The sequence below is a fragment of the Canis lupus genome, chromosome 15, assembly GCF_011100685.1.
Source record: "Canis lupus familiaris isolate Mischka breed German Shepherd chromosome 15, alternate assembly UU_Cfam_GSD_1.0, whole genome shotgun sequence".
NCBI classification, from domain to species: domain Eukaryota; kingdom Metazoa; phylum Chordata; class Mammalia; order Carnivora; family Canidae; genus Canis; species Canis lupus.
The window spans coordinates 38,631,722-38,656,983 of record NC_049236.1 but is presented as its reverse complement, the minus strand read 5'-3'; the positions used below and the strand labels follow the sequence as shown (position 1 = coordinate 38,656,983).

Sequence of the window (25,262 nt, the reverse complement as noted above, 5' to 3'; positions counted from 1 at the left end):
GATCCAATGATAGTTCTATTTTTAATTTTTTGAGAAACCTCCAAATAGCTGTGGCTGCACCAATTTATATATTTACAAAGGTATACAGCATCCCCTTTTCTCCACATCCTCGCCATCATTTGTAATCTTAAGTATTTTTTTTAATAAAAGCTGCTGTATAGGTGTGAGGTGATATCTCACTGTGGCTTTGATTCACATTTCCCTGATGATTAGTAGTATTGAGCCCCTTTCATGTATCAGTTGGCCATTTTTATGTCTTCGTTTGAGAAATGACTACTTAGGTTTTTTGCCCACTTTTTCACTGAGTTATCTGGGTTTTTACTGTTAATTTCAGATGTCTTTATGTATTTTGGAGATTAACCATTTATCAGATAATCAGATATCATATGTTTATCAGATATGTGTTTGCAAATATTTTATCTAATCCCATGGATTAGATTAGATTATTAGATGATTAGATTAGATTATTTTATCTAATCATTTTGTTGATTGTTTCCTTTGCAGTGCAGAAAATGTTTAGTTTGATAGAATCCCACTTGTCTATTTTTGCTTTTCAGCACCTGTGCTTTTGTTGTCATTTCTAAGAAATCATTGCCAAGACCAGTGTCATGAAGCTTTTTCCTATGTTTTCTTCTAGAAGTTTATAGTTTCTGGTCTATGGTTGTTTGTTTGTTTTAAAGATTTTGTTTGTTTGTTTGTTTGTTTGTTTGTAAGAGAGAAATCATGGGGTGGAGGGGCAGGAGATGGAGAAGCAGATGCCCCACTGAGCATTGAGCCTGAGCAGGGCTCGATCCCAGGACCTCGGGATCATGACCAGAGCTGAATTCAGACACTCAACTGCCTGAGCCACCCAGGTGCCCTTCTGGTTGATTTTTGCATATGGTCTAAGACAAGGGTCCAGTTTCATTTCTTTTGCATGTAGATATCCAGTTTTCCCAACACCATTAACTGAACATACACACCATCTTTTCCTCACCGTGTATTCTTGGTAACTTTGTTGAAGATTAGTTGAAAGTAATTTGCAGAGTTTTATTTCCAGGCTCTTTATTCCATTGGTCTTTATGCCTGTCTTTACGTTAATACCATACTGATTTGATTATTGTAGGTTTGTATTATATTTTGAAATCAGAAAATGTGATACATCCGGCTTGGTTCTACTTGCTCAAACTTTGGCTATTCAGGGTCTTTTGTAGTTCCATACAAATTTTAGGATTACCTTTTTCTGTTTCTGTAACAAATGCCATTGAGATTTTTATGGGGATTGCAATGAATCTGTAGATTTCCTTGGGTAGTTAGACATTGTAACAATATTAAGTCTTCTGATCTATGAACACAGAATACCTTAACACTTATTTGCATCTGCTTTAATTCTTTCATCAGTGTCTTATACTTTTCTTTTCTTTTCTTTAAAGATTTTATTTATTTATTCATGAGAGACACATACAGAGAGAGAGAGAGGCAGAGACACAGGCAGAGGGAGAGCAGGCTCCATGCAGGGACCCTGATGTGGGACTCAATCCCAGGTCTTCAGGATTAGGCCCTGGGCCGAAGGCGGCGCTAAACCACTGAGCCACCCGGGCTGCCCCAGTGTCTTGTACTTTTCACCATACAAGTCCTTCACCTCCTTGGTTAAGTTTATTCTGAAGTATTTTATTCTTTCTAATTTATTGTAAGTAGGATTATTTTCTTAATTTCCTTTTTGGATGATTTGTTTTTAGTACATAGAAGTGCAACTGATTTTTTGTATGTTATTTTGGTTATTAAAACTTTGCCAAATGTGTTTATTAGTTCTAATGGTTTGGGGTGGTGGTGGCATATGTAGTCTTTAGAGTTTTCTACATATAAGATCATATCATTTGCAAGCACAGATAATTTTATTTCTTCCTTTCTAATTTGGATGCCTTTTATTCCTTTTTCTTGCCCCTTTACTCAGCTAAGACTTTCAATACTATGTTGAATAGGAGTGGCAAGAGTGAGGGACACCTGGGTGGCTCAGTTGATTAAGCGTCTGCCTTTGACTCAGGTCATAATCTTGAGATCCTGAGATCAAGCCCTGCGTTAACCTCCCCCAGCCCTACAGTGTCATGCTGCCTGCTCCCTTCCTCTCTCCATCTCTCTTTCAAAAAAATTAATTAATTGGGGATCCCTGGGTGGCTCAGTGGTTTAGCGCCTGCCTTTGGCCCAGGGCGCGATCCTGGAGTCCCGGGATCGAGTCCCGCGTCGGGCTCTGGGCATGGAGCCTGCTTCTCCCTCCTCCTGTGTCTCTGCCTCTCTCTCTCTCTCTCTCTCTGTCTATCATAAATAAATAAATTTTTTAAAAAATTTAATTAATTAAATCTTTTTTTTAAAAAAGGTGGCAAGAGTAAGCATCCTTGCCTTGTTCCAGATCTTAGAGGGAAAGTTTTCAGTTTTCCACCATTGAGTATGATGTTAGTTGTGGGGTTTTCATATACGGCCTTTATTGTTTTGAGCTAAGTCCTTTCTATCTCTAATTTGTTGAGTTTTTGTCATGAAAAGGTGTTGAATTTCGTCAGATTTTTTTATGCATCTATTGAGATGATCATGTGATTTTTATTCTTCATTCTGTTAATGTGGTGTATCACATTGATTTGTGAGTATTGAACCATTCTTAAAGCCTAAGGATAAATCTCACTTGGTCACGGTGTATTATCCTTTTAATTTGCTGTTGAATTTGGTTTGTTAATATTTTGTTGAAGGTTTTTTTGCATCCATGTTCACTGGGAATATTGGCCTTTGTGGTTTCTTGTGGTGTCTTTGTCTGGCTTTGGTACAGGGGTGATACTGACCTCAAAAAAATAAGTTTGGAAGAAGTAGCCTCTCTTTTATTTTTTGGAAGAGTTTGAAGTATTGGTATCAATTCTTCTTTAAATATTGGGTAGAATTTATATTCTTAATTTTTAATAAACATCTATCCAGTTAGTAAATATATAACCTTAAAGTTATGACCAATGTAGCCCAATCTTAAAGTGATATAATAGGTAAACAAATACTACATTGCAAACAAACAGCAATTCCAAAATATCCCAAGGTCTTTACTTCAGTCATCAAACACTTTCAAGAGCATTCATCATTCACACCGTATTTCTTAATATCCCCTTTCTGAACAGTCTGGTTCACTTGAAGTTGTGGGGCTGGGAAGAAGACAAGTTGGCAGTCTCTTCAGTTGTCTCTTCAGAAAGCCTGGGAGCACATAGACCCTAATATTTTTAGTCCTGCCACATGTATCAGATTGGAAATTTTAATTCTATACATTAAAATTAAATCCCTTTATATTACCATGATCACTGAAAGTTCTTGCATAGCCTGTGATTAAGATCCAGAGTTCCTTCATGATGATGACAGTAAGTCATAAATGTTTCTTCTCTATGTCTTCAATTGCCTAAAGCTTTCTTACCTTATCCCCATTCTTTAGGATTGAAAACTATTTTTTACCTTTAAAAAGCTGCTCCTTGTGTTAGTTTTGAAATAAGTCATAATACTGAATCTTTCTACATGAAAACATCATCCTGTCTTTACAGTAGATGAAGCCTTTAAAATTTGCTACTCATGGGCAGCCCGGGTTGCTCAGTGGCTTAGTGCCACCTTCAGCCCAGGGTGTGATCTTGGAGACCTGGGATCGAGTCCCATGTCAGGCTTCCTGCATGGAGCCTGCTTTTCTGTGTGTGTGTCTGAATAAATAAATAAAATATTTTTTAAAAATAATAAGTAAAATAAAATTTGCTACACAGCAAAATTCTGACCACAAATCACTTCTGATAAAGTTTCATACTTTATATTTAAAGATCCTTTCAGAGATGAATCTCAGTCTAATAAAGTGGCTCTTGAGCTCTAGCACGTGTCAGCAACATAGGAAGGGCTTGTTAAAACAAATGTTCTAGGCTCCAATCCCAAAGTTTCTGATTTAGTGAATGTTGGGTGGATCCCAATAATCTGAATTTCTAACAAATTCATAAATGATTTTCATGTTACTGATCTGGATAATTCCATTGTTTGAGCTTTTTGGATCTATAGACTTAGAGTTTTCATCATATTTGGAAATCTTTTGGCCACTATTTCTTCAAATATTTTTTTTGTTGTTGTTCCCAACTCTCTGTCATCTCCTTCCAAGACTCTAGGTACACACATATTAGGCCATATGACATTGTTCCACAGATTTTTAGTTTTTTGTTCACTTTTTATAGTCTTTGAGTTCTCTGTTTCATTTTGATTTCTACTATTATGTCTTCAAGTTCATTAATCTTTTCTTTTGCAATCCCTAATCTGTTATTGGTCCTATTCAGTGTAGTTTTCATCTCAGACACTGTACCTTCCATCTTAAATGTTTGAGTCTTTTTTATATCTTTCATGTCTCTACTCAACATGGTCAATTTTTACTCTAGCTTCCATAGAATGCAATTATAGTAAATATGAGTATAATCTTTGATTATTGATTCTATTGTCTACATCATTGCTGGATCAATTTCAATTGATTTTTTTAAATGGTTTTATTTATTTATTCATGAGAGACACACAGAGACAGAGAGAGAGAGAGGCAGAGACACAGGCAGAGGGAGAAGCAGGCTCCATTCAGGGAGCCTGACACGGGACTAGATCCCAGGTCTCCAGGATCAGGCCCTGGGCTGAAGGTGGCGCTTAACCGCTGAACCACTGGGGCTGCCCTCAATTGATTATTTTTATTCCTAATTGTGGCTTATATTTTCCTGCATGCCTGATGACTTTTTATTGGATGATACATATTGTGATTTTATTCTTTTGAATGGTGGATAGTTTTGTATTCCTATAAGTATGCTCAAATCTTGTTCTAGGATACAGTTAAGTTACTTGGAAATAGTTTGACCCCTTTGGGTCTTGCTTTTTTAAAGATTTTTAAAAAGTAATTTCTAAACCCAATGTGGGACTCAAAGTCACAACCCCAAGATCAAGAGTCACACACTCCACTGACTGGATTTCCTTCCAGTTCTGCTACCTAATAGCTATAACATTGGGCAAGTCATTTAGCCTCCATTTAGTTATTGACATTTAGTTTTCTTCCTTTTAAAATGAGAGTAATAATGGTATTCCATGGTGATAGTTAAATAAATTAATATAGGAGATGTGCTTAGAACAGTCTGGCACCAATATATGTTAAGTAGTATTATTACTATCAAGATAATAAAATTTATCAAATTATTAAAAATTAGATAAATTTTATTCAAGGTACAAACCATATGTTGTGAGAAATAATTTTCTTGGCTAAAATAGCACTTATATTTCAGATAGCCTCTTTAATTCATTCACTCAGAAAATTTAAAACAAGTTACATATTAATTACTCTTCTTTTCATAATTTACACAAGCATTATGAACTGAATTATATCCCCCCAAGTTCATATATTGAAGTCTTAATCCCCAGGACCTCAGAATATGACTGTATTTGAAGATAGGGTAAAGAGGTTAATTAATTTAAAATGAGGTCCTTAGTGTGGGATCTAACCCATTACTACCAGTGTCCTTATAAGAAAAGGAAAATAGGACACAGACATGTACAGAGGGAAGACCACGTGAAGAAACAATGAGAAGACAACCAACTACAAGCCAAGGAGAGAGGCCTCAGAAGAAACCAGCCCTGTTGACATTTATTTCAGACATCTAGTGTGAAGAAATGTGAGAAAATAAATTACTGTTGGTTAAGCCACCCAGTCTGTGATACTTTGCTATGGCAGCTCCAACAAACTGATACAAGCATCCCTAGTAATTCAAACTTGATATTAATAAGGCCTCAAATTGAGGCAGCTGGGTGGCTCAGTCAGTCAAGTGTCTGCCTTTGGCTCAGGTCATGATTTCCAGGTCCTGGGGTCAAGCCCAATGTTGAGCTCAATGGAGAGTCTGCTTCTCCCTCTCCCTCTGCCCCTCCCTACCACTCATTCTCTCTCTCTCTCTCTCTCTCTCTCTCTCTCTCTCAAATAAACAAAATCCTTAAAAAAAAAATAAGGCCACAAATGATGATCTTCATGATCTCCTGATATCATTGTGTTATAAGGCAAGTTTTTAAACCTCAAAAATATTTAGCTATACATCTATATAGGGACACCTAGGTGGCTCAGTTGGTTAAGTGCCTGCCTTCAGCTCAGGTCATGATCCCAGGGTCCTGGGATCAAGCCCCATGTGGGTCTCCTTCCTCAGCAAGAAGTCTGCTTCTCCTTCTCCATCTCCTTCTACTCCACTCTACCCCTCTCGTGCTTTCTCTCAAATAGATAAATAAAACCTTTTAAAAATAAATAAATTTATATAGATATGGACATATACCAGTGAATAATTTTATATCATATGTCAAATACATACATATAAACTCTTTAAAAACAGAAGTATATGTAAAAGTTAGATATGAGTATTTATGATGTTTAATAAATCAGTTTTGTATAAAAAATTATTTCATAATTGAAAACCAATATTATTTCAATATAATTATAATTTACTTTGACATTTCAAATAACATTTCTATGAATAGGGCTAAATGAATATGGTAGACCTCCAGTAGGAAGATTAAATATCATTTTGCATGTAATTAGGAATGTATTTATTTCACAGGGCAAATTAATAAAGTAAAATTAATGTTAATCAGATTTTTAAACAGAGTTAAAAGTATTCTATAATTCACAGCTTTAGCCTGCACAATATTCATCACTTTGCTCTTAGCACTTAACCAAAGAAATGACTCTTTAATTACCAAAATATATCATAAATGAAGAATAAAATCTTTCCTGCAGCTCACTGTTTCCTTGGAGTATTTTAGCAATCCATTTGTGTTCGTCTGTTCATAAAAAACAAAGCATTCAGTTAAGTTCCAAGCACCAAGAAAAGCTTATAATGGCTGATAAATATTTGGAAAGATGAGTGCAAAGGAAATGCCAACAGCATGACCTACAAAATAGAGTGATGTTTCAAAAGAAACCAACTACAAAGAACCAGGCTTTTCTATGATTCATCAATAACTCCCAAGGGTAATGACAAATCAAAAAAAAACCTTCAGAACCATGTTTTTTCCATGTTTTGAAGATATGAGAGGAAGAAACAAACACTTAAAAATATCTCCTTTTGTACAAATAAATTAGGTCAAGGATGTCAAAATAGGTCAAAGAGAAACATTCCCTCATAGCTCTACGAAGATTTTGTAAATGAAGTAGAAACTTCAGAAACTATTTGACGGAAGGGGAAAAAAGACAAGTACAAGACAAGTACAAATAAAAACAGGTAAATAAATAGATGAGATACTTTCAGATAGGGGTATGTGTTAGGAATCAAATAAACTAGGCTAGTGGACTGCAGTAAGACTAAAACACTATTTCAGGTTGGGTTATCAAATAAATTATCTTTAAGGAGAGTGCATTTGATTTGAATTGAGAATGGTAACAAGGAAGCCAGCCTAGGGGCACCTGGGTGGCTCAGTGGTTGACCGTCTGCCTTTGGCTCAGGGTGTGATCCCGGAGTCCTGGGATCGAGTCCCACTTTGGGCTCCCTGCATGGAGCCTGCTTCTCCTTCTGCCTCTGCCTCTCTTTGTGTGTCTCTGCCTCTCTTTGTGTGTTTCTCATGAATAAGTAAATAAAATCTTAAAAGAAAAAGAAGCCAGTCTTGCCAAGATTTGGAGGAAGAGCACTCCAGGCAGAGGGCACAGCAATGTAAAGTCCCTGAGACAGGAACAAATGTAACATTTTAAATACAAAAGGAAGATCACCATAGCTAGAGTTTGGTGGATGTCAGGGACATGAATACAGAGTGGTGGGCAGGAACCAGAGCATAAAGTGGGTCTTGTCCATCAGTTTGAGACCATCTGTCTTGTAACCTACCCCTGGCCATGCTCCACAACCTCTGTGGCCTGATTTGATTATGCCATCCATCTGTCACTTCATATGTACCCTCTCCTATTGTTATCTTGTTACATGTAAATGTTCTATTTTCCCAAATTATAAGTTCTCTAACAACGAGACTGAATGTTCTTATCTATAGATCCCACAGTTTTGTTTACGTGTGTTTGTGAGAGAGAGAGAATATATATAGACTATGTATGCAGTGTATACTAGTGGTTTAGAATTTAAGCTCTAGAACCAAACTGTGTGGAATCAACTCCTGGATGTAATTACTTACTAGCTATGTGACTCCAGCAAGTTAACTTTCCAGTGGTTTGGTTTTCTCATCAATAATGGGAGAACTATACCTGCCTCACAAGCTGGTTGTGAGGATTAAACCGGCTACCAGATTGTATAGCATGTAGAACATTTAAAGATGAAAGGCACAGTGATGAGATTAGAAAGGACATCAGCAACGAACCAGGAACCAGCAATGGACTGAGAGCCAGCAATTCAATACCTGTGTATATTATCTGGTTACATCTTGCATATTTGCATCAGGAATTTTCCAAGAATTTTCATGGCTAGTATAAAACTGAAATTCCAAAGTCCATCAACAGTCATAAAAAAGAATTTTATACAACAGTTTAAATGAACAAACTAAGGTCACACATACAAATATGAACTAACCTCAGGAATATAGTGTGGTGCAAAAAAATTGCAAAAGAATATATACAAATGATTCTATTTATATTAGTTTCTTACATTCAGAAATATATAAAACCTAACAATATATATTTAGAAAGACGACCATATGTGATAAGACTATCAAGAAAAACAGAATAATAAAAACAAAACTAGAAATGTAGTTACCTTGAAGAGAGAGGGAGGAATGGGGTCAGGGAAGGGACACAGAAGACATCAGGGATGATGTTAATACCATTTTTCTTCCACTGATATTGGGTACAGAGGTGATCATTGTATTATCAATACAATATAATTTTGCTATTCAAAGGATAATCTGCAGATCAGAGAACATTGGCGTCACCTGGGATTTTTGTTAGGTTTGCAGAAACAGGCCCCACCTAGACTGTCTGAATCAGAATCTTCATTTTTAACAAGAACCCAGGTAATTTGTTTGCACATTAAAGTTTAAGAATCACTAACTTTAAAATATACATGAATTTTATGTCTCATTTTGTATTTAATAAATATCTAATAAAAACTACTTTAAGATATTGATTCATGTTTCATATCAAATTCTAGTTATCTCAGCATCTGAATCTTTAAAATATCCAATTTCTTCCTTTTATAATTACCCACACAAACTTTTCTATCAAAACTGAGTAGGGGCATCTGGTGGTTCAGTTGGTTAAGCCTCTGCCTTCGGCTCAGGTCATGATCTCAGGGTTCTGGGATTGAGTCCCACATTGGGCTCCTTGCTCAGTGGGGAGCCCTCATCTCCTTCTCCCTCTGCCTCTGCCTGCTTGTGTTCTATCTCTCTCTCTCTCTCTCTCACACACACACACACACACACACAAATAAATAATCTTTTTTTAAGATTTTATTTATTTATTCATGAGAGACAGCGAGAGTCAGAGACACAGGCAGAGAGAGGAGAAGCGCAGAGAGGGGAGAAGCAGCCTCCATGCAAGGAGCCCAACATGGGACTCCATCCCAGGACTCTGGGATCATGCCCTGAGCCAAAGGCAGACACTCAACTACTGAGCCACCGAGGCACCCCTAAATAAATAGCTTTTAAAAAAAAAATGAGTACAAGGATGACTGCAATGAAGAACTGCATCTAGAGCCCAGATCAGTACCTGTCACAAAACAGCTATTTATTGATTGACAACTGATGATTAACTGTTATTTCATTTCAGGTGTCTCTTCCTTTAAGGTACTCATTTTTAGCAGATTGAAGTAGCCTCTCCAATATATTATCAAAATCAACTGACTTAGAGTTTTCTTTAAAAATTATGATACAATTATTTCTAATCTCATGTTCTCTGTAGGAATTGATTGGTCTATGAGTATCTAAAACAGACTTGGGATTTAACATTTCTGGCCATGAAGTATCCAGGTCTAGACAACCTCCCATTATAAACTGGATAAATATATGAAGCACCTGTGTTCAGATATTGGACTTTAGGTAGTGTAGGACTTTGATCTTTGAAAGCAGGGAAACAAATGAAGTGATTTTTACAATTGCTGCAGATTTCTGCCTGAGGCAGTTATGAGTAGAGGGAAGGATACCCCAAAAGAGCTTGGCTTCCTTGCTGACTCCGAAGACAAGGGTCAGAGTTTGTGGAGGCTGAGGCTAGAGGTTTCAGGACAGAGATCTAGAAAGTAAAGAGCTGTACAGAAAAAAAAGAAAAGAGCTCCAAAAATCTGCCTAGTACATGCTAAGTATTAGGCCTTACATGAGTAGAATTAAATTCCACAAACCAGACAAAGGAAAACCAGAGATTTGTAAGAAGAGCAATTCTCAGAATTTGTATAGTATGGGAAGACACTGGATCTCTGACTAGTCAGTCTGGAAAGTCCTCTATTACCTGGTGCATTAAGTGGAGACCCCAAAGGGATCACATCTGAATAGTAGGGCTGATGCATACTAGAGAGAGGACTCCTCTTGCCCCATTCTGGCAGAGCTTTAAGAGGGATTTGAAGTAATTAAACTGATTTAACAAATAATTTAGCTGCCTCCAAGACAAAAATCAACATTTTTAAAAAGGAAGCCAAACCTAGATAATGAACAATATAGCATTTTTAATCTTCAGCATTCCATCAAAAATTACTAGACAAGCCAGGAGGCCAGAAAAATGTGTCAAGTTACAACCAGAAGGAAAAAGTCATCCAATAGAAACAGACACAGAAATGACAGAGATGGTGGAACTAGATACAAGGGTGTTAGAATACCTATTATCACCACATGCAAATATTTAAAGGAAAACTTAACAGAGAAGAAAAATAGAAGGTATTCTTTAAAAGCCCAAATGGAATTCTAGAGATGAAAAAACACATCCAACATGAAAATTTTACCATATGGGATTAAGAGCAGATTAGACACTGCAAAGAAAGAAGTCCATGTACTTGAAGACAAAGCAAGAGAATTATCCAAAATCAAGGATATAGATAAAAGAATGGTAAAAAAAAAATATTAACAGAGTTGTAGAATAATATCAAGCAGTCTAACACATATAATAATATATATTCATTTTTATGATTATATATATATATATTTTTAAATGAGGGTCAAGTATTGAAGAAATACCACCAAACTTTCTACATTTGATATAAATGCATATCCTACAAATCCCAAGCAGGATACACACACACACACACACACACACGCACCACCACCACCAACACCACCACCACCATCACCACCAAGACAGAGCATAATCAAATCACTAAAAATCTAAAGCAGCTGGCGGGGCGGTGGGGGGGTGGGGAAGACATTACAGGTAGAGGAACTAAGATGAAAAATTCTGCAGGCTTCTTGTCATAAATCATACAAACTATAGGACAATGGAACTAATATCTTTAAAATTCTGACCGAATAAAGCTGTGAATTTAGGTGCTATATTCAATAAGTATATCCTTCAAAGATAAAAGTGAAATAAACTTTGTTAGGCAAACAAGATCTGAGATAATTCATTTCCAGCAAACTACACTGTTAGAAATGTTAAAGATTTTTTTCTTTTCTTAGAAAGAAAATAATACCAGAGATCATCAAACCTACACAAAACAATAAAAAGTGCTGGAAATAGTAAACATATGAGTAAATATAATTTTTTCTCATTTTAAAAATTTATAGAAGAGACATCTTACTAAAGCAAAAATAATAACAATGTATCAGGTCTAACACACATAGAATTAAAATATATGATAATAGAATGAAGGATGGGGAATGGAATTATAACTGTTGTGAGAATCATGTTATACTTCAAGTGGTATACTATTTGAAGATAGACTGTAATACACTAAAAATGTATATTGTAAACCTCAGGGCAAAAACTAAAAATAAATAAAACAAACAAAGTGGTTTAGTTAGTAAGTCAGTGGTGGAGATAAAAATGGAATACTAAAACAAATACTCCATTAATCCACAATAAGACAGAAACTGAGATGGAAAGGAACAAGGATAGAATAAATAGAAAGTAAATAACAAGATAATAGATTTAAATCCAACTCTCTCCATAACTACATCAAATGTAAATCAAAACATAAAGACTGGGTTAAAATATTTTTTAAAAACAAGCCCCAACTGTTAGCTGCCTATTTTTAAAAAACCTAAATATAAAGATTTAGATAGGGATCCCTGGGTGGTGCAGCGGTTTAGCGCCTGCCTTTGGCCTAGGGCGCTATCCTGGAGACCCAGAATCGAGTCCCACGTCGGGCTCCCGGTGCATGGAGCCTGCTTCTCCCTCTGCCTATGTCTCTGCCTCTCTCTCTCTGTGTGACTATAATAAATAAATAAAAATTAAAAAAATAAAAATAAAGATTTAGATAGATCAAAAGAAGTTGGACTGTACTTTTCCTTATATGGAAATTTAAGGTCTTTATAGAGATCTCTCCCACATATCATAACATAACCTAATATGATAAGCTCATCAATTATAAAATCTTAAATATTATTTAATCCATATCTGTCTATCATGACTCACCAGGTATTTTCTTAGCTACCAATAGTGCCTAGTGACTATCTGCACGTTAAGTTTACACTGTTATTTCTGAAATTAGAATTTTAGAATGACATAAAATATTTTATTCCTATACTTATAGTCATCAATCTCTACTGACCTAGGATGGCCATCCAGAATTGTATGTTACTTTCCTCAAAATGTAAGATATTTTTGCTCTTCTATGACAACCATTTTGTGTGTGTGTGTGTCAGATCTAACTGTCTCAGCCTCTTTTTTAATTTGATTTCTAAATGTGAAATCAGTTTGGTGATCACATTTCAGAGTTACCATTATAATATGTGGCATTCAAACACACTGAAAGTGAAGCTTGCATTTTCATGTTATACATGAATGGATAAATGCCTTCGGTTTTTTAAAACTAAATTTAAACTTTCTGGAATCTTTGCCTTTAGAATGTGCTAATCATATACCATAAAACAGCTCTAACTTCTACAGAAAATAACTCAGCTAAGGATGCTACGTTCCATCTTTGCAGAGAAATGCAAATTTCTCAAAAGACTGAATAGTATTTTCTTAATAAAATATTTTTAAATTTTACATTCAGGGCACAGAAAGCATACTAAAAATATTCTCTGAGCTGCTGGAATTTTCAACTATTAGAACTGATCATTTTTATTCACCTTAAATCTTTGCCTCTCAAAATTTTATTGTACCACAGTGGATACATACTGTGAATAGCCAACAGTGCTCTTTCCTTGTATTATTTCTTTTCATTGCATTATCGCCAGCTAAAGATGCTCATAAATGTTGACACATTTTCATTGATTGCTTGAGAAATGTCGATATTTTCCTTTAGCTTCTTTGTTTACTTCTTTCCCATCCAACCTTGTCTTGACTTTGAAACCATTGTATACCTGACATGAAAAGAAAATACCTTAACATGTCTAATAGCTAATTATTTCAAAGCAAAACACTAAATAAATAAATAGCCTTTAAATCCCAAACTACAAATGAACAACTTTTCCAACTAAGAACCTTTATCAATTCAGACTCTGGTATTGTTCATCAAAATGAATATGATCTCACATGTGCCTTTATGTGCTCCATTTTGAAAAGCTGTGTGCATTTTCTTAAGTTTTTATTTAAAATTACTTCACTCAGCATAATACCCTCCAGTTCCATCCACGTTGAAGAAAATGGTGGGTATTTGTCATTTCTAATGTCTGAGTAATATTCCATTGTATACATAAACCACATCTTCTTTATCCATTCATCTTTCGATGGACACCGAGGCTCCTTCCACAGTTTGGCTATTGTGGACATTGCTGCTATAAGCATCGGGGTGCAGGTGTCCCGGCATTTCATTGCATCTGTATCTTTGGGGTAAATCCCCAGCAGTGCAATTGCTGGGTCGTAGGGCCATGTGTATGTCTCTTTCGTGAAATTTCTGTTGATGTCTTTTGCCCATTTCATGATTGGTTTGTTTGTTTCTTTACTGTTGAGTTTAATAAGTTCTTTATAGATCTTGGATAGTAGTCCTTTATCTGATATGTCATTTGCAAATATCATCTCCCATTCTGTAGGTTGTCTTTTAGTTTTGTTGACTGTATCCTTTGCTGTGCAAAAGCTTCTTATCTTGATGAAGTCCCAATAGTTCATTTTTGCTTTTGTTTATTTTGCCTTCGTGGATGTATCTTGCAAGAAGTTACTGTGGCTGAGTTCAAAAAGGGTGTTGCCTGTGTTCTCCTCTAGGATTTTGATGGAATCTTGTCTCACATTTAGATCTTTCATCCATTTTGAGTTTATCTCTGTGTATGGTGCAAGAGAGTGGTCTAGTTTCATTCTTCTGCATGTGGATGTCCAATTTTCCCAGCACCATTTATTGAAGAGACTGTCTTTCTTCCAGTGGATAGTCTTTCCTCCTTTGTCGAATATTAGTTGACCATAAAGTTCAGGGTCCACTTCTGGATTCTCTATTCTGTTCCATTGATCTGTGTGTCTGTTTTTGTGCCAGTACCACACTGTCTCAATGACCACAGCTTTGTAGTACAACCTGAAATCTGGCATTGTGATGCCCCCAGCTATGGTTTTCTTTTTTAATATTCCCCTGGCTATTCGGGATCTTTTCTGATTCCACACAAATCTTAAACAAGGATAAACAAGAGTTTATCTTAAACAAAACTCTTAAACAAGAGTTGTTCCAACTCTCTGAAGAAAGTCCATGGTATTTTGATAGGGATTGCATTAAACATGTAAATTGCCCTGGGTAACATTGACATTTTTTGACATTTTCACAATATTAATTCTTCCAATCCATGAACATGGAATATTTTCCAAGTCTTGTGTCTTCCTCAATTTCTTTCAGAAGTGTTCTGTAGTTTTTAGGGTATAGATACTTTACCTCTTTGGTTAGGTTTATTCCTAGGTATCTTATGCTTTTGGGTGCACTTGTAAATGGGATTGACTCCTTCATTTCTCTTTCTTCGGTCTCATTGTTAGTATATAGAAATGCCACTGACTTCTGAGCATTGATTTTGTATCCTGCCACACCCCCGAATTCCTGTATGAGTTCTAGCAATCTTGGTGTGGAGTCTTTTGGGTTTTCTATGTACAGTATCATGTCATCTGTGAAGAGGGAGAGTTTGACTTCTTCTTTGCCAATTTGAATGCCTTTTATTTCTTTTTGTTGCCTGATTGCTGAGGCTAGGACTTCCAGTACTATGTTGAATAGCAGTGGTGAGAGTGGACATCCCTGTCTTGTTCCTGATCTTAGGGGAAAGGCTCCCAGTGCTTCCCCATTGAGAATGATATTTGCTGTGGGCTTTTCATAGATGGCTTTTAAGATGTTGAGGAATGTTCCCTCTATCCCTACACTCTGAAGAGTTCTGATCAGGAATGGATGCTGTATTTTGTCAAATGCTTTCTCTGCATCTATTGAGAGGATCATATGGTTCTTGTTTTTTCTCTTGCTGATATAATGAATCACATTGATTGTTTTACGAGTGTTGAACCAGCCTTGCATCCCAGGGATAAATCCTACTTTGTCATGGTGAATAATCTTCTTAATGTATTGTTGTATCCTATTGGCCAGTATCTTGTTGAGAATTTTTGCATCCATGTTCATCAGGGATATTGGTCTATAATTCTCCTTTTTGGTGGAGTGTTTGTCTGGTTTTGGAATTAAGGTGATGCTGGCCTCATAGAACGAGTTTGGAAGTATTCCATCTCTTTCTATCTTTCTGAACAGCTTTAGTAGAATAGGTATGGTTTCTTCTTTAAACGTTTGATAGAATTCCCCAGGGAAGCCATCTGGCCCTGGACCTTTGTGTCTTGGGAGGTTTTTGATGACTGCTTCAATTTCCTCCCTGGTTATTGGTCTGTTCAGGTTTTCTATTTCTTCCTGTTCCAGTTTTGGTAGTTTGTGGCTTTCCAGAAATGCGTCCATTTCTTCTAGATTGCCTAATTTATTGGCATATAGCTATTCATAATATGTTTTTAAAATCGTTTGTATTTCCTTGGTGTTGGTATATTTTGAACTTATTTTTAAGAAAATGGACCAGTTTCATTCTTTTGTATGTGCTGTCCAGTTTTTCCAACACCATTTGTTGAAGAGATGGTCTTTTTCCCATTGGATATTCTTTCCTGCTTTGTTGAAGGTTAATTGGCCATATAATTATGGGTTCATTTCTGGGTTTTCTATTTTGTTCTATTGATCTATGTGCCTATTTTTTTGTACTAGTACCATGCTGTTTTGATCACTACAGCTTTGTAACTAACTTGAAATTTGGAATTGTTGACACCTCTAAAAGCTGAGTGCATTTTTTAACTAGTGAAATTTTATGGCACTTGGTTAAAGTGTGTTCTCCAATCTTTATTTAATAGAAATGTGTCTACTTGACTGTGAGTTTTCTTTATGTAAGACTTTCCCACTGTCACTTCTCCTCTCCCAACACCAACAATTTGGTGGGTATATTCAATCATTATCTTTGTAACTGCAAAAGAAAGAGCACCAAGCCAGGCTAAATTTTAGCCTTTTTCATACTTGTTCTTCTTTGACTCAAAAACCCCTGCCTAGATAAGATCCTTATAGTCTTTCACTAAAAGGGTTAGCCTAAGCATCTAGGCTTTGTTACATCTTCTGAAATAAAGTGGAAAAAAAATCCAAGGAGACTCAAGTATCTCTTTTCCCAAGGACCTCCAATCATGAGCTCTCTAATCTCAGGATGCCCAGTCCAGTAACTATGCTTCTGGGAAGTGTCTGTCTGAATGCATTCCTGCCCTGCCACAACCCTTATCCCGCACTCATATCCCATAGGCTGCTGCTTTAGGAGTAAGTTCCTCAGCTTGAATTAAACAGCACCCAATCGTGTAATATGTTTAACACATTACCAACATGATATGAATGTCAGGCAGGTGGAGTATGTCAAACCCACTTCCTCCTTTTTTCTTATATGGCTTCAATTATCTTTCACATTAGGCAAATAGAAGTTGGCTAATTTATATTCTTTTGTGAAGTATCTACCCTTCATTTATTTCTACAAAGAAGCAGTTATCAGTGACATACTTTGGATGTGCAACTCACATGACCCCCAAGCACACACAGTTGGTGGACTTCCCTATTGTTTGTGAAGCTTCCCTGCTGTTTAGGCCATACCTCCATCTGTAGGTACCAGGTGATCCAGCCCCTGTCTATACTCCCTGCTCTCTCTGCTATAACCATACTAACCTTCTTTCTATTCTGAAAATTACATTCATCTTTCCCACTAGAGGTTTAGGTTTGCTTGGCTTTCCCTTCAGTCCGGAATATTCTTTCTCCAGAAAGTTATTGATTCTTTCACTTCATTCAGGTCTCTGCTCAAATGCCATTTCCTCAGAGAGAGGAGATCACCCTATCTTAAAAAAAAAATAGCACCGTTTTATATCCCTCATAGCCCTTTTCACTAAATTACTTATGTGTGTCTTGGTTCATCCTCTGTCTCTCCCACTAGAAAGTAAGTTCCATGAGGGTAGAGACTTCATTTTGTGAACATTATTCCAGTGCCCAGCACACACTAGTCACTCAGAAAACATTTAGTGAATGGAAGGCAGGAAAGAAAGCAGGAAGGAAGGCAAGGAGGGATGGAGGAACAGAGAGAGTGAGGAAGAAGCTTTGTTCAGGATGTTCTCTTTAGCTCCTGCCACAGTTGGTCAGGGTGGCTGCCAGTCACACTCCGTGGTTCCTGAGCATCTCCAATTGGGATCAGCCTGTGAGGCCCACCTAGACCTCCACCCTCATGAATTCTGAGGTGCTGAGTCTCTATGGAATTTACTTCGTCAGTTGTGAACTATCTCTTGCCATCTCTCTAGGGAGCTACTTCATGACGATCTTAAAGAAAAGTTTCCCTTTTTATACTATCTATATTATTTTCTCAAGATTTAAAGACGTAAAGTATGTGAGCATGACTGGTTAATCTTAGGCACCCAATAAAAGTTAAATTCCCCCTCACTTTTGCTCTATACAAATCTTAGGTGTTTTACAGATGTCCATGTTATCAGACAAAATAAATGAGTGCCAAGAAATCTTCATATGTTTTAAACTTTTACTTGTGACCAGAATTTGCTTTATAAAATTAAACAAGGAAATTCAGGTTCCCCTTAATTTTCAATTTTACTCTGTTCTCTGTGGGTGCTGAAAAAGATCTAAACTTCATTAGGATCACCAGAGCAGGTTACAAGAAGCACCTAGGCTGCATTTTAGGAGCAGATGATATTAAGGGACACTTGTGTTCAGCTAAATATCAGCCTTCCTATTACAAAGCATTAAAGACATTTCTTCGCAAGCCCAAACTTCCATTTCTAATAATACCATCTTTAGTATTTGTTTTGATCTTCTTCTGGCTGTCAGAATGCCATTTTTAAAATACCATCCTGTTACACTAATGCACAGCCTAGTAAAACATAATAGAAAGTAGACTCAGAAACCTTGGTTTCACTTCTTAGCTTAACCATTTACTAACTCTATGAAGTTGGGCAATGTTCTCAACTTGGTAACTTCTCTGAGCCTCTGATTCTTTATTTGATAGATGGAGATCATGATACAGTTAACCTTACCATGTTGTTATGAAGCTTAAATGAGAAAATGAATGGGCGGGACACAGATTAGCCACTTAATGAAAACTGCTCAAATCTGATTCAGGAACATAGATGGGATCATTCATTCTCCAGCCCAATTAAATAAACACATCTCAAAACCATAAGAGGTTTGAGGAAAAAGTCAAAAGCAATGAATAAGATTACTATTGCACTGTAAGCAAACCTAATTCCTATCATTTGTCACTTATCAGTGTAATGCAATGAAACAGCTAATACCTGAGCCATATATCTGTTCCTAACTACAATGAAAAGAAATGAAAAGACTCAGAACCAGGCATCCTTCTCTCCGTTGAGTCACTGAATCATTCCCCTTCGAATGGACAGCAGCTAGATCTATGTTCCATGATCGCTTGTTCTTTAGCCATTGTTCAGGCAGAAGGACAACCATGACTAATACAGAAACATCCTGTTTCATACTGGACTCTAGTGAAATGGGAGTCCTGTATATCTAAGAGTAGGTGATCCAGAAGGAGACTCTGCCATTAAAAACTAGAGGACTCAGAATGCCTGGGTGGCTCCGTAGTGAAGCGTCTGCTTTTGGCTCAGGGCGTGATCCTGGGGTCCCGGGATCAAGTCCCATATCAGGCTTCCTTCATGGAGGCTGCTTCTCCTTCTGCCTGTGTCTCTGCCTCTGTGTGTGTGTGTGTGTGTGTGTGTGTGTGTGTGTGTGTGTGTCTCATGAATAAATATATTTTTTTTAATTCTAGAGGACTCACACAACCCTTCATTTGATGTTAGGTGAGTCTAGTTATCCCATTCAATGTCAGAAGACTCACTGGAATCTCCTTACTCCATACTTATCCAAACCTACAACAGGTAATATCTTCTCTTTCCCTCAAATTTTGGAGTTGATTTTATAATAACAATAACAAACATATTTTTAATTTGAATATGAAGTCAGACAAAGAGGAATCTCTTTTTTTTTTCAAAGAGGAAATTCTAGGCTGACTTTTCCTTTTCAGTTGTTTGTCTTTTTTTGTTTTTACTTTAACAAATATTTAGTGGGTGCCTACTGCACAACAGGTACTTTCATAATAATTATCTCATTTAATGACAGCAGGACAGTAATTGTCAAAAATATGGGCTTTAGAGACAAAGATTTGGGTTCAAGGTCAGGTTCCACTGCTATGTCTAGAGATTTGTCATTATCATCCCCATTTCATGATAAGGAAATTGAAGCTAAGGCAGATTTTAAAACTTAACCAAAACCACCCAGCCAGCAAGAGGCAGAGTTGAAATTTCAACCCAAGTCTGTCTGACCAAAGTTTCTGTTTGTCAGGATTTCCTAGTTGTTCTTTCAGTGTGGAGATAACTGTCACACACGGTGGTTCTGAAAATGTTGGATCACACTCTCTTTTGAGAATATTAAGAAATCTGTGGGATTTCTCCCCAGAAACATAGGATATATGTTTACTATATCCACATATTATATAGTATTTATAATTTCAGGAGGTTAACAGATCTTTTGAAACCCAACCCCTAGACGTCTATGGAGTTTAAATTAACCCTTACTGTGGTTATTAAATTAACCTTAAGCTATGGCAGTTGTCATAGTGTCCAGAAATTGTGTCTTATCAGTAATGGGTCGTCTTTCAGGAAGTGGTGACAGATCATGAGTCACACATAAAAGGTAACCCATTCTTAGTCATTCCTTATATATGTATTGGGCACCCCTTCTGTACCAGGAACTCTTCGAGTCATTAGGCACATAGCAGAGTATGAAACTGATGAAAACATTTGCTCCCTGAGGAACTTACATCCTAACTGGTGATTTTCTTATGTGCTCACTTCCCACCCATAAGTGGAGTTCCAAGTTTCTTACCTCTCATGTTAAAATCTGGGCACACCTATTCCCTGCTGTAGTATATAGATTCAATTTTGATCTACACAAACCAGATTTTTTTCGATTGATATAGTTAAATTGAAGGAACTTACCTCAATACAATAAAGGTCATAGATGAAAAGCACAGAGCTAACATCTTTACTCAATGAAAAATGAAGCTCTGCCTCTAAGATCTAGAACAAAGACAGGATGCCCATTCTTGCCACTTCTATTCAACATAATACTGGGAGTTCTAGCCAGGACAATTAGTCAAGAAAAGGAAATGAAAGACATCCAAATCAGAAGGGAAGAGGTAAAATTATCTGTGTTTGCAGATGAGATGACTTTATATGTAGAAAACCTTAACAACACACACAAAAAAATTATTGAATTAATGAATTCAGCAGTTTCAGGACACAAAATCAAGATATGAAAATCAGTTAGATTTCCTTTTTTTATATATTACTTATTTATTTATTTGAGGGAGAGAGCACAGTGTGAGGAGGAGCAGAGGGAGAGGGAGAGAGAGAATTTCAAGCAGACTTTATCCTAAGCACAGAGCCCAACACAAGGTTCAATCCCACAACCTTGAGCTGAAATCAAGAGTCAGAAGTTCAACAATGGAGCCATCCAGGCACTGACTGCATTTCTATACTAAAAACATATCTAAAAAGGAAATTTTTTTTAATTAGGCTCCATGCCCAGCATTGAGTCCAACACGAGCCTTGAACTCATGATCCTGAGATTAAGAACTAAGCTGAGATCAAGAGTCCAATGCTAAAAAGAGAGAGAGAGAGAGGGAGAGAGAGAGAATCCGATGCTTTCTCTCTCTCAAATAAATAAATAAATCTTTTTTTTAAAAAAAAGGTGTCATTTCTATTTTCATTTATCCAAGCAGTCACTGAACAGAAACTGAGTGCCTCCCAGGTGCCAAACCAGCCTGATAGCGGCAACTTTCCAGGGCCCTTTGTACGCCACAATTGTTGGTATATATAAAAAAGAAAGATAGAAAATCTAACAGCATTCCAGAGAATAACATTAAGAGTAGGAGAGGTGTCATGAAGAAAAGCAAGGACCCGAATAAAAACATGAAAATAAAACTAACAGGTAAAGAAAGTGACTAAAGAAAAATAGAGTGAAAAAGAAAATGATGGAACTCGTATGAGGAAATGGAAAAAAAAGAAAATATATATATATATGTTGAAAACAGTTGTCACTGGTCTTGAAAGCATATTCCCATTAGAGAAACAGGGCAATGATTGAACACAGTAGTGACTGGATTGAACAGAGCAATGAGTGAATAGTACCCAGGAAACTTTCAGAGGGTGGAACAAGACTGAGCCAAGGAAGAGATGTAAAGATCAGATGGTCTGAATACCAATTTCAAATTGCTAGTTAGGTGCCTACATGAATGTCTCATTGTTTCTCATTTTCTTTCCCCAAATCTCATCTTTTGTAAATCCAGAAAGGCTGGCTATATAGTCAGATAAAATGAGCCTGGGTCATTGAGGAGCTTCAGTATAACAGGTACAATGAATAGGATTCCATTTCTCTCCCCAAGCCCAGTGAAGTCCGTCTTAAAAAGCACTGGAATCATGTCTCTGCTCAATAATTCCCAGAAATGCATTTCACAGCCTTTAGTCAAATGAAATTAGTAGCTTATTTACATCCCCAGAAGGTTTACCAGGCACTTCCTCTTAAATGCAATTTGTGTTTAAAATAATGATCCCATGCGGTATTTCTTTTTCATCAAATGAGCTTAAAAAGTAAGCAAAAAAGATATTTCTGTTCCACAAAATCAATCGTCTGGGATTTGGTCGAGGTTCTCTACTTATTTACATAATATGATTCATCTATAATGGTTCATTTGGCTTACTTTGTTTATTGGTTGGTGAAGGCAGTAAATTTGCAGAGTATATGAGCATGGGGAAGAAAAGACAATTAAAATAACAAAAAAAAAAAAAAGGAGCACAAAGGGTTTAGTCCACATCTGGTAATTAAACTTCTCAGTGTTTCAGTTTAAATTTCATTCTGCCCATTTACCAGGAGGTGACACTATGAGCCTGTGCAGTTTTCTTTTCCCTGCTGGAGGCTGTGGCACCTGGCCCTCCGCCCAGATCACTTTGACATTTCACTTCATCTGGGTGGTTTCTGTCATTTTCTGCTTGAGAAAATTGAAGGCCAGAGAAGATAAGTGACTTCCCAACACTCCCATCGAAGTCAGCAGCAGAGCCAGGCTACAATTTACAGGCAGATCCTTCACCATCCAGGTGGCAGCTGCTCAGATTTTCAGCTCTGTTCCAGGTTTATTCACTAGGACAGGAGAGTGTGGGTGCTGCTGGAGAACGTTCTGGGGGTTGGGTGTTACTGTGAGAAAACCAACGCCTCATTAGAACATGTTCTTATGCAGTTCTCAACTCGTACTGAAAAACTTAGTGCAAGGGACATTATTCAGTTTTATTAACATATCAGTGCAGAACCCCCCCCCCCAAAAAAAAACAACAAAAAAAAACACATTGCTTTTCATGAAGTAAAAGGAAAAAAATAAATCGAAGTTCAGTTTTAATGATTTTCTTTTATTTTTTATTTTTAGGTTATTCTTTCTGGCTCAAAAAGCCCTATCCTCCCCCATTGATTTCGCCCCCTAGGTACAAGGGCCAACTGTTCTTTCTGGTGGGCAGACAGCTTTCCATCATTAGTCTCTGCATTTTGTTTAAAATCATATGACCCAGTTGGAACCAAGAGGACTATGATTCTTTCCTAGGAGGTTTGAGGGAGATAAAGTTGTAAAATTAGATCCTCTCCCCTTTCAGAGGCTCTATGGGAATGAGGAATATGTTTTGAATTCTTCTCTGTAAGCACAAAAGGGAACCACAGTGGACTTCCAACCTGACTAGTTTCAGCCTAACTGCCTTCCTGTTTTTTGGTTTTTGTTTTTTGTTTTTACCTGTCATGACTTATCCAGAACAGTGGTTCTCAAACTCGAATGAGCAGCAGAATCACCTTGGAGGGCTTATGAAAACACAGATTGCTGGGTTTCACTCCCCAAGTTTCTGATTCAGCAGGTTTGGGGTGGGGCCCTGATAATTTGCATTTCTACCAATGCCCAGGTGGTAATAGTCTGGGGAAACACAAATTTATTTATTTATATTTATTTATTTATTTATTTATTTATTTATTTATTTATTTATTTATTTATTTTTGGAAACACAAATTTAAAGTCAAATTAGGAATACCATCTTCTTTCTTTCAGCCATGTCAGTAAAGTTCTATGATTTTATGTTCAAACTTTCTAAAAAAACAAAAACCTTTCTTTTTAAGGGCAGTTTTAGGTTGAGAAACAGAGAAATTACCAAGAGAAATACAGGCCTTTTGGCAATGGTTTTTGCCTCTGGGTACATCAGAATTATCTGGGGGAACTTTTTTTTTAAAGATCACTGCTGGATCCCAGCCCCAGAGATAACTCATTTAGTTGGTTTGGGTTAGCTTTTATCACTTTTTTAGGTGATTCATCCAACTGTGCTCTGAACCCAATGAGACTGTTAATAGTGTCAGGTTTCCTTTTATAATCAGCTTATTTTCTTGAGCGTCTTTGGAACACAGCCTGAGCAGCACCTCCTATGCTTTCCACCATAAGCTCTCTGGTGCCACCTCCTGTTTTCCCAAAAATGTCCTCTTGTATAGCCTTCAGAGCTCACCGCACCCTTAGTGTCCAGGGGACAGAGTGTGGTGATGCCCACCCCACCCCCACTTGCCCCCACTGTCTTTCAGGTGAGTCCAACTACTAACACAGGAAAACAAATCAGCGCTCCCTGGGACAGCTTGGTGTAGGCCAGTAACCAACCGCCAGCCCGGACAGGTTTCCGGGAATTTTGATAAAAGGGTATGCAGTTTAGGTGAGCAGTTTAAGGCCGTGATTACAACAGTCAAAAGTGCCTCATAGTTTTGATGCAACTAACTCAGATATTAGGGAGCATCTTGAGTGTTAGATTTTCATAACCAAACATTTGGTTCTCTTGTCCTTTCCTCAGATTCTCTCAATGATAAGATGAGTCCTCTTCTAACATAAGGATGATTCTACCCTAAAATTTTCTGGCCCAAGGCCTTTAATACTACTGCTTAACATTTAAACAAAATATCATCCTGAATTTTTTCTGTTTCCATTTTTGTGTCTCATACGGTGTGCACATAGCTCTTAGAGAAACTGTCTTCTCATTTTACTTTCAGTGCCCTAAAGGGAAAGGGGCTTGAGATATTCATTTCATCTGTGTTTCCTGAAAGGCAAAACTTTATTAGGAAGACAGTAATAATATTCCCGTTGTTGCATGGTCATTACTGTATTGTAAGTGACACTCAGACTAGACTAAAAAGCATAGAGTCAGAGTCATTTCAGATGATAGATCACATTCACAACCAATTAATATGTGGTAGGGAATAGAAATAACTGACTTTTCTTTTGGCTTTGAGCTTACTGTGGAGAGATTAGGTTTTTTTGGCTACCCTCAGGAACTGCTCAGCTTTGCTTATGATTCTACATTCCCTACCAGGGGACTTGTTTTTGATACACTATATGGAAATCTTTTGAAAGTTGATGCATATGGAAATCTTTTGGTCTGTGCACATGGATTTAACTTCATAAGAGGACCAGAAACTAGAGAGCAGTATCCAAATAAATTTATCCAGCGAGATGACACTGAAAGATTTTACATTTTGAACACAATATTCAACCTACCAGAGACCTACCTGTTGGCCTGCCTTGTAGATTTTTTTACTAATTGTCTTAGATATACCAGCTGTGAAACAGGATTTAAAGAT

The 25,262-nt window shown here is 36.9% G+C and overlaps 2 protein-coding genes across 20 annotated transcripts in view; both read left to right on the top strand.

The window, feature by feature from the left end:
* ANKS1B (ankyrin repeat and sterile alpha motif domain containing 1B) overlaps positions 1-25,262 on the top strand; it is a 1,057,476-nt gene that overhangs the window by 829,488 nt on the left and 202,726 nt on the right. The window lies entirely within an intron of this gene.
* Positions 1-25,262, top strand: part of LOC106559724 (cytosolic purine 5'-nucleotidase-like) — a 34,749-nt gene that overhangs the window by 8,185 nt on the left and 1,302 nt on the right. The window contains 2 exon segments of the mRNA XM_038557620.1: positions 24,132-24,218; positions 24,879-25,262. Of these exon segments, the coding sequence (XP_038413548.1) occupies positions 24,132-24,218; positions 24,879-25,262 (471 nt within the window).